The 8,764-nt window shown below is 42.7% G+C and overlaps 1 protein-coding gene across 5 annotated transcripts; it reads left to right on the top strand.

The window, feature by feature from the left end:
• The first annotated feature begins 824 nt into the window (after window positions 1–824).
• LOC137874358 (uncharacterized) lies at window positions 825–8,691 on the top strand. 5 transcript variants are annotated; one of them, XM_068712998.1, is made up of 7 exons: window positions 825–964; window positions 4,514–4,994; window positions 5,236–5,766; window positions 5,871–6,270; window positions 6,393–6,479; window positions 6,594–6,662; window positions 6,751–8,691. In XM_068712998.1, the coding sequence occupies exons 2-7, from the start codon at window positions 4,548–4,550 to the stop codon at window positions 7,593–7,595; spliced, it is 2,379 nt and encodes a 792-aa protein (XP_068569099.1). In that variant the 5' UTR covers window positions 825–964; window positions 4,514–4,547; the 3' UTR covers window positions 7,596–8,691. The 5 variants fall into 5 exon arrangements, 3 of the variants coding, with proteins under 3 accessions (XP_068569099.1, XP_068569100.1, XP_068569101.1); XM_068712999.1 differs by lacking the exon at window positions 825–964 and adding an exon at window positions 974–1,411; XR_011103296.1 differs by lacking the exon at window positions 825–964 and having other exon boundaries at window positions 3,558–4,994; window positions 6,751–7,920; window positions 8,021–8,691.
• Window positions 8,692–8,764: the final 73 nt, after the last annotated feature.

Below are 8,764 nucleotides of genomic sequence, written 5' to 3'. Positions count from 1 at the left end.
AATACACTTATTGTAAGTCGCTTTGGATAAAAGCGTCTGCTAAATGACTGTAATGTAATGTAATGTAATGTAATAAGCAGTCTATAGTTAATATTAACAGTCTATAGTTGATATAAACAGTCTATATAAACAGTCTATAGTTGTTATAAACAGTATAGTTGATATATACAGTCTATAGTTGTTATAAACAGTCTATAGTTGTTATAAACAGTCTATAGTTGATATAAACAGTCTATAGTTTTTATAAACAGTCTATAGTTGATATAAACAGTCTATAGTTATTATAAACAGTCTATAGTTGATATAAACAGTCTATAGTTGTTATAAACAGTATAGTTGATATCAACAGTCTATAGTTGTTATAAACAGTCTATAGTTGTTATAAACAGTATAGTTGATATCAACAGTCTATAGTTGTTATAAACAGTATAGTTGATATCAACAGTCTATAGTTGTTATAAACAGTCTATAGTTGTTATAAACAGTCTATAGTTGTTATAAACAGTCTATAGTTGTTATAAACAGTATAGTTGATATAAACAGTCTATAGTTGTTATAAACAGTATAGTTGATATCAACAGTCTATAGTTGTTATAAACAGTCTATAGTTGATATAAACAGTCTATAGTTATTATAAACAGTCTATAGTTGATATAAACAGTCTATAGTTGTTATAAACAGTATAGTTGATATCAACAGTCTATAGTTGTTATAAACAGTCTATAGTTGATATAAACAGTCTATAGTTGATATAAACAGTCTATAGTTATTATAAACAGTCTATAGTTGATATAAACAGTCTATAGTTGTTATAAACAGTCTATATAAACAGTCTATAGTTGTTATAAACAGTCTATAGTTGATATAAACAGTCTATAGTATTATAACCAGTCTTGGTCAGTAGGTGGCGGTGTGTCGCTGTAAGAACTAAAGGAAACCGTAGAAGAAGAAGGACCGCCTCACGGTGAGGACCGTTTCAGGTGTTTTAAGTTGATTTTCTGTCTCATTGTGTTTGTTATCAGCTGTTCGTTTCTCCTCTGCGTCTGTTTGACGTCACTAGATGTTAGCTAGCTACACGTTAGCTCCCTAAATGCTAACAGACACGATGCTGCTAGCCGTTAGCATCTAGTCCGAAGGTAAATACGCTTCCATTATCGGACACGCCGTCCAATGACGGGCTCCTGTCCGCTGTCTGACCTCCATGATCGGTCTGTCATCATCGACGTGTTTATTCATCGGTTAGTGTGAGTCCGTCTGAACACAGAAACCCTAAACCACCTGGACCCTAAACCTGGACCCGGAGGTCCCATGTCCACTAGAGTGGTGCAGAGAGGAGGAGGCAGCACCAGACTCCATTCAGAAAACATCTCATTTAGTGTTCGGCTAACCGACTTCAGCTTCTCTCCGAACGGTAAGACTCTCTGCTCATTAAACGAGGTGACGGAGAGGATCCGGGGATCGAACAGTAGAGCTGGTCCACATGTAAACAGACATGTGGTCCTTAAGAACCAGTCCTTAAGAACCAGTCCTGATGAGGTTCTTAATGGTCCACATGTAATCACCACATGTAAACAGACATGCGGTCCTTAAGAACCAGTCCTTAAGAACCAGTCCTAACGAGGTTCTTAATGAACCACATGTTTGTTTACATGTCTGGAGGGTTACAGGTTTAAAGGGTGGACATCCATCATGTTCTTCTAGAGGACTTGTTTATCATATCAGTTATTATCATGTGATAATAAGTACGTATTGTTATTATCATGTAATAAGTACGTATTGTTATTATCATGTGATAATAAGTATGTATTATTATCATGTAATAAGTACATATTGTGATTATCATGTGATAAGTACGTATTGTTATTATCATGTGACAATAAGTACGTATTGTTATTATCATGTAATAAGTACGTATTGTTAGTATCATGTGATAATAAGTACGTATTGTTATTATCATGTGACAATAAGTACGTATTGTTATTATCATGTGACAATAAGTACGTATTGTTATTATCATGTGACAATAAGTACGTATTGTTATTATCATGTGATAATAAGTATGTATTGTTATTATCATGTGACAATAAGTACGTATTGTTATTATCATGTGACAATAAGTACGTATTGTTGTTATCATGTGATAATAAGTATGTATTGTTATTATCATGTAATAAGTACGTATTGTTATTATCATGTGACAATAAGTACGTATTATTGTTATCATGTGATAATAAGTACGTATTGTTATTATCATGTGACATAAGTACGTATTGTTATTATCATGTAGTAAGTACATATTGTTATTATCATGTGATAATAAGTACGTATTGTTATCATGTGATAAGTACGTATTGTTATTATCATGTGATAATAACTACGTATTGTTATCATGTGATAAGTACGTATTGTTATTATCATGTAATAAGTACGTATTGTTATTATCATGTAATAAGTACGTATTGTTATTATCATGTAGTAAGTACATATTGTTATTGTCATGTGATAATAAGTACGTATTGTTATTATCATGTGGTAATAAGTACATATTGTTATTATCATGTGATAATAATTACGTATTGTTATCATGTGATAAGTACGTATTGTTATTATCATGTGATAATAAGTACGTATTGTTATCATGTGATAAGTACGTATTGTTATTATCATGTGATAATAAGTACGTATTGTTATCATGTGATAATAAGTACGTATTGTTATTATCATGTGATAATAAGTACGTATTGTTATTATCATGTGATAATAAGTACGTATTGTTATTATGTAATAAGTACGTATTGTTATTATCATGTGATAATAACTACGCATTGTTATCATGTGATATTAAGTACGTATTGTTATTATGTGATAATAACTATGTATTGTTATCATGTGATATTAAGTACGTATTGTTATTATCATGTGATAAGTACGTATAGTTTTTGTTATCATGTGATAATAAGTACGTATTGTTATTATCATGTGATAATAAGTACGTATTGTTATCATGTGATAATAAGTACGTATTGTTATCATGTGATAATAAGTACGTATTGTTATCATGTGATAATAAGTACGTATTGTTATCATGTGATAATAAGTACGTATTGTTATGTGATAATAAGTACGTATTGTTATGTGATAATAAGTACGTATTGTTATCATGTGATAATAAGTACGTATTGTTATCATGTGATAATAAGTACGTATTGTTATCATGTGATATTAAGTACGTATTGTTATGTGATATTAAGTACGTATTGTTATCATGTAATAATAACTACGTATTATCATCATGTGATATTAAGTACGTATTGTTATTATCATGTGATAAGTACGTATAGTTTTTGTTATCATGTGATAATAACTACGTATTGTTATTATCATGTGATAATAAGTATGTATTGTTATCATGTGATAATAAGTACGTATTGTTATTATCATGTGATAAGTACGTATTGTTGTTGTTGTTATCATGTGATAACTACGTGTTATCATGTGATAACTACGTATTGTTATCATGTGATAATAAGTACGTATTGTTATCATGTGATAATAAGTACGTATTGTTATCATGTGATAATAAGTACGTATTGTTATCATGTGATAATAAGTATGTATTGTTATTACATTACATTACATTACAGTCATTTATCAGACGCTTTTATCCAAAGCGACTTACAATTCAGTATCTATCTACACACCGTAGACGCAGCTACGGGAGCAAATTTGGGGTTAAGTGTCTTGCTCAAGGACACATTGACATGAGACTAGTAGAGCAGGAGCCGGGGATCGAACCACCGACCCTCTGATTGAAAGGTGGCCCTGTTCTCCACTTAGCCACGGTCACCCATTTTTGGTCGGTTATTATCATGTGATAAGTACGTATAGTTGTTGGAGAAGTGAGTCCACGCAGGTTTTACTCAGAACCAGAGATGATCTACTAAACTACAGTGAACTAGATCACTGAAGCAGTGCGATGATGGGTGCCGTTTGAGCTGTGGAGGTGTTGAAGGTGTAGAGACCAGGTGAGCACATGGACCAGAGGGACCAGAAGGACAAGAAGGACCAGAGGGACCAGAAGGACGAGAGGGTCCAGCAGGAACAGAAGGATCAGAAGGACCAGAAGGACCAAAAGGACTAGTAAGTCTATAAGGACCAAAAACCAGAGGGACCAGAAGGACCAGATGGACCAGAAGGACGAGAAGGTCCAGCAGGACCAGAGGGACCAGAGGGTCCAGCAGGACCAGAAGGACCAGAAGGATCAGAAGGACCAGAAGGACCAAAAGGACTAGAAAGTCTATAAGGACCAAAAACCAGAGGGACCAAAAGGACCAGGAGGACCAGATGGACCAGAGGGACTAGGTGTCTCCTCCTAATAACAGATTGGATCTTCGTGAAAATTAATGAAAAAGTTATGATTAACTTTAATGAGTCGTGTTCCCCTGAGGTTAGACCTGACCTCAGGTAGAAATCATCTCACCTGTTGATGTTCACCTGTATGTTTGATCGTCAGGGCTCTGTTACCGTGGAGACCACTCTGAGGTTCCATGGCGAACAAGACGGAGCTCCACTCCTCGGACCAGACGTTGTCTCCTGAGGATGAACCCTCAAAGCCCGCCGCCCACCGGACGCGGCGTCGGGCCGCCGTCGTAGGGAGGCGAGGCCAGAGGGCGAAGAGGCGGGGCCCTGCGGAGAAACGGCGGTGTCCCGGAGATAAGAGGCGGGGCCAGAAGGAGAAGAGGCGGGGCCAGGAGGAGAAGAAGGAGGGCGTGACGGTGAAGAGGACGAGCAGCGACGGGAAGCGGCGTTGGGATAAGAAACATTACTGCGTGTTCTGTCGGCGTCCTCAGGTGAAGATCGCTCGTCACCTGCTCACCAAACACGCCGACCAACAGGAAGTAGAGTCCGCCAGCAAACTACCGACCGGCTCCAAACAACGACACCTGCTGCTGGAGCACCTACGCTGCAGAGGCAACTACATGCACAACATAGAGGTTCGTTCACCTGTCTGTCTGTCTACCTGTCTGTTCACCTGTCTGTTCACCTGTCTGCCTGTTTGTTCACCTGTCTACCTGTTCACCTGTCTGCCTCTCTGTTTACCTGTTCACCTGTCTGTTTACCTGTCTGTCTGTCTACCTCTCTGTTCACCTGTTTGTCTGTCGGTTCACCTGTCTGTTCACCTGTCTACCTGTCTGCCTGCTAACCTGTCTGTCTGTCTACCTGTCTGTCCCTCAGGTGATCAGACAGGGCAGTGGAGAGATCGTGCCGTGGCGTCAGCCCTCAGAGGACGTGGATGCGAGGAACTACCTCCCGTGTCCGCTCTGCCTCGGGTTTTTCCTTCGTGCTGATCTCTGGAAACATCAAGCGTCCTGTCGTAAGAAGCTGACCTCCGACCCCTCCAGAGACTCCGCCTCCATGACCTCCAACCCCTCCAGAGACTCCGCCTCCACGACCTCTGACCTGGCGAAAGACACGACCTCTGACCCCACAGGTAAGTCGGCCTGCGATCCAGCAGCCGACGGGACCGACGAGTCCTCAGAGGATACACCTTCACGACCCTCTGACCCCTCAGGAGACACCAAGCGGCCCATGATCTCTGACCCCATTGTGGATCAAACTGTGACCTCTGACCCGGGAGCGGACCAGCCCAGGAAGAGGATCCGGGTCCAGGCGGCAGCATCTCGCCTGCTTCCAATATCCAGCGGAGCGTCTGAGAGCTGCAGCGAAGTCCTGCACCGTATGAACCAGGACCACGTCTCACACCAGGTCCGTCTGTCCATCTGTCCGTCTGTCTGTCTGCCCATCTGCCCTTCTGTCCGTCTCCCTACCTGTCTCTGTGTTGACCCCCTGCTGTTCCTCGTTCTGTTCAGGTTAAGTCCGATTGGTTGATCTGTAAATACGGAAACAAGTTGATGGGGAACCAAGATGGCAGCCAGAGGAGGTACGACTATGTGAGCCAGAAGCTGAGGGAGCTCGGCCGATTCCTCCTGGCTGCTAAATCTCTGGACTCCGGCGTCCAGAACCTGCAAGACCTTCTGGCTCCGGGTCGCCTCAGTCTGTCTTTGGCCGCCGCCAGAAAGACCTCCGGATACCGGTGGAGCCGCCCTCCGCTGGCGGTGAAGACCACGTTGAAGACGGTTTGTGAGATTGCAATCGGAGAAAGTCTGCAGGATGGAGACTGGGAAGCTGCAGCCAAGACCACGGACTTCTACCACCTGCTGGGGAGAGAATGGGACAACCTGGGTCTGCTGAACCCAGACCCCAACACAGGTAACACCGGGGGGTGGTCTGGTTACAAGTTCTTCAGCTTTGTCCGAGAGTTTGAACCGAGACTCTCTGTTGGGGTTCAGGTTTCAGATCAAACCATTGAAGATATTTGTGACTTTTTCTAGCCGCCACAGTCGGCGCCAAGCTGAAGAAACGATTGGTCCAATCAAGAGGTGGGAAGTGTAAAGAGCAGTCTGACCCCAGACCAGAGGGTGAGTCCTGATCCTGAACCTGAACACAGATGACGACCCCTCATCAGAATACATAATGACTCTAGTTGTCCACTAGATGGAGCTTATTGACCTGGTCTGTCTCTCTACCTGTAGTTTCATCTCAGAGCAGTAACAGACCGGTGACCTCCATGAGTCCACCAGAGTCCAGGCTGCAGACTACAGGTGGGTCCACCTGGATTCAGCTGAGCACAAATCTGTCACTGATTTATGTTCAGACCCCCTTTTGTCTCACCACCTTTCTGTCTTTCAGTCCCTGTGGCTCCTGGGAAGGTCCGACGACGCCCGTGGTCTTCTGCAGAGAAGGAGGCGGTCTGGAGACAGTTGGGAGTTCACGTGCTGGTCCAGTCAGTACCAGGGAAGGAGGTCTGTCAGCGCTGTCTGGACCTGGAGCCGGTCCTCAGAGGACGACACTGGAAAGACATCAAGAACCAGGTGCACAACCAGATCCAGAGTCAAAAGAAGCAGCAGTTCCATGCCCAGATGGACCATCAGGAGAACCAGGAACAGCAAGACCAGATCCAGAACCAAAAGAAGCAGCAACAGTACCAGGACCAAACGGACCAACAGGGCAAGGACCACACCCACAACCAGAAGAAACAACAGTACCAGGCCCAGATGGACCACCAAGACCTAGACAACATTCACAATAAGAAGAAACAGCAGTACGCGACCCAGTTTGACCAGCAGGACCAGCTACAGATTCACAAAAAGCAGCTGTGCCATGCTAGACTAGACCACCAGGACCACATTCAGGTCCATAAAAAACAGCTGTACCAACTGGGCGAGCAGACCCAGGGCCTGCAGACCGCCCTGGACCGGGACCCTTCTATACTGACGGGTGCACCTTATGGACCCGATGGGCCACATCAAGGTCCTGGAGCGTCACTGCTAGAGCGGGACCCCACTATTAGTCCATACTCTCTTCCACACAGGACCCTGGGGCCTCACGTGGACCAGCTGCTGTCCAGGACAGACTGGACCGACGAGTCTTTGGTCCAGCACTACTCAATCAGCAGGCAGCTGGACCGGAACCTGCTCCAGGAGGTGGCCCCAGGACCGCCGCCCAATCCACACTCTGGACTGGTCCATTTCTGATGGACGGACCCACGAGGGTCCACTACCGATGAGGAAGCACGAGGTCTCCTGAAGCCCCTGAACGTCCTGTACAAAATATAATAGGCCGTGTTGTCCACAGGACCTTTTTAAAACCCGGGCCTCGTGGAGGTCCTCGTGGAGGTCCTCGTGTCCTCGTGGATGTCCTCGTGTCCTCATGGAGGTCCTCGTGGATGTCCTCGTGTCCTTGTGGAGGTCCTCGTGGAGGTCCTCGTGGATGTCCTTGTGTCCTTGTGGAGGTCCTCGTGGAGGTCCTCATGGAGGTCCTCGTGGATGTCCTCGTGTCCTTGTGGAGGTCCTCGTGGAGGTCCTCGTGGATGTCCTTGTGTCCTCGTGGAGGTCCTCATGGAGGTCCTCGTGGATGTCCTCGTGTCCTTGTGGAGGTCCTTGTGGAGGTCCTCGTGGAGGTCCTCGTGCCCCCCAGAGTAAAGTGTACATTTTGAAGTTAAATGCATCAGTCTGGTGAACTTTGAAGAACTTTGTGCTCATTTAGACTCTTCAAGTACTGAAGTACAGTACTTGAGGTACTTCTGCTTTACTTGAGTATTTACATTTTATGTAACTTTATACTTGTACATCGGAGGGAAACATTGTACTTTAAACTTCACTACGTTTATTTCACATGATTAGTTGTGACAGATCCCTCGTGAGCTAATAAACTCTGATGTATTAATACTGAATAATAATGAAGTCCTACTCACATAATATACATGTATTTATGTATTTATACATCATGTATTCCTTATTCAGATTCATGTGAACCTTCAGTTTGATCCGAGGAGTCTCTGCTTTGTGTCACATGAGTGTTATTATATACTGTATGTACACATATATACATATATATATATATATATATATATATATATATATGTACATACAGTATATATACAGTATACATACAGTATATAGAGTGTATATATATACTGTATGTATCATGAAATCCTCTTGTTTCCTCCACTAACCTTCACTCTGATTGTTCTTCACTCTGGTGTAACGTTTTTCTTTCGACTCTTCACACAGAAACGTTTCAACATTCTGATAAATTTCACAACTTTAAAATCTCTAAAAGGTCACGTGAGTCATGAATTATTCATGTTATATAGACATCATATTACATATTAGACGTTTAAAATGAATATAATATGATCAGG

Source organism: Cebidichthys violaceus, unplaced genomic scaffold (assembly GCF_023349555.1).
Source record: "Cebidichthys violaceus isolate CVI_PGR_0920_01 unplaced genomic scaffold, fCebVio1.0.p SCAF_19, whole genome shotgun sequence".
In the NCBI taxonomy this organism is placed as follows: domain Eukaryota; kingdom Metazoa; phylum Chordata; class Actinopteri; order Perciformes; family Stichaeidae; genus Cebidichthys; species Cebidichthys violaceus.
Note: the sequence above shows the minus strand (reverse complement) of the source record. Positions and strands in the feature narration are given on the sequence as shown.

Excerpts from the sequence above, each read along its gene's own strand:
- LOC137874358 (XM_068712998.1), top strand. The coding sequence starts at position 4,548 with ATGGCGAACAAGACGGAGCTCCACTCCTCGGACCAGACGTTGTCTCCT. Across the intron at positions 4,995-5,235 it reads ACTACATGCACAACATAGAG|GTGATCAGACAGGGCAGTGG; the intron begins GTTCGTTCACCT and ends TCTGTCCCTCAG. Across the intron at positions 6,271-6,392 it reads GAACCCAGACCCCAACACAG|CCGCCACAGTCGGCGCCAAG; the intron begins GTAACACCGGGG and ends GACTTTTTCTAG.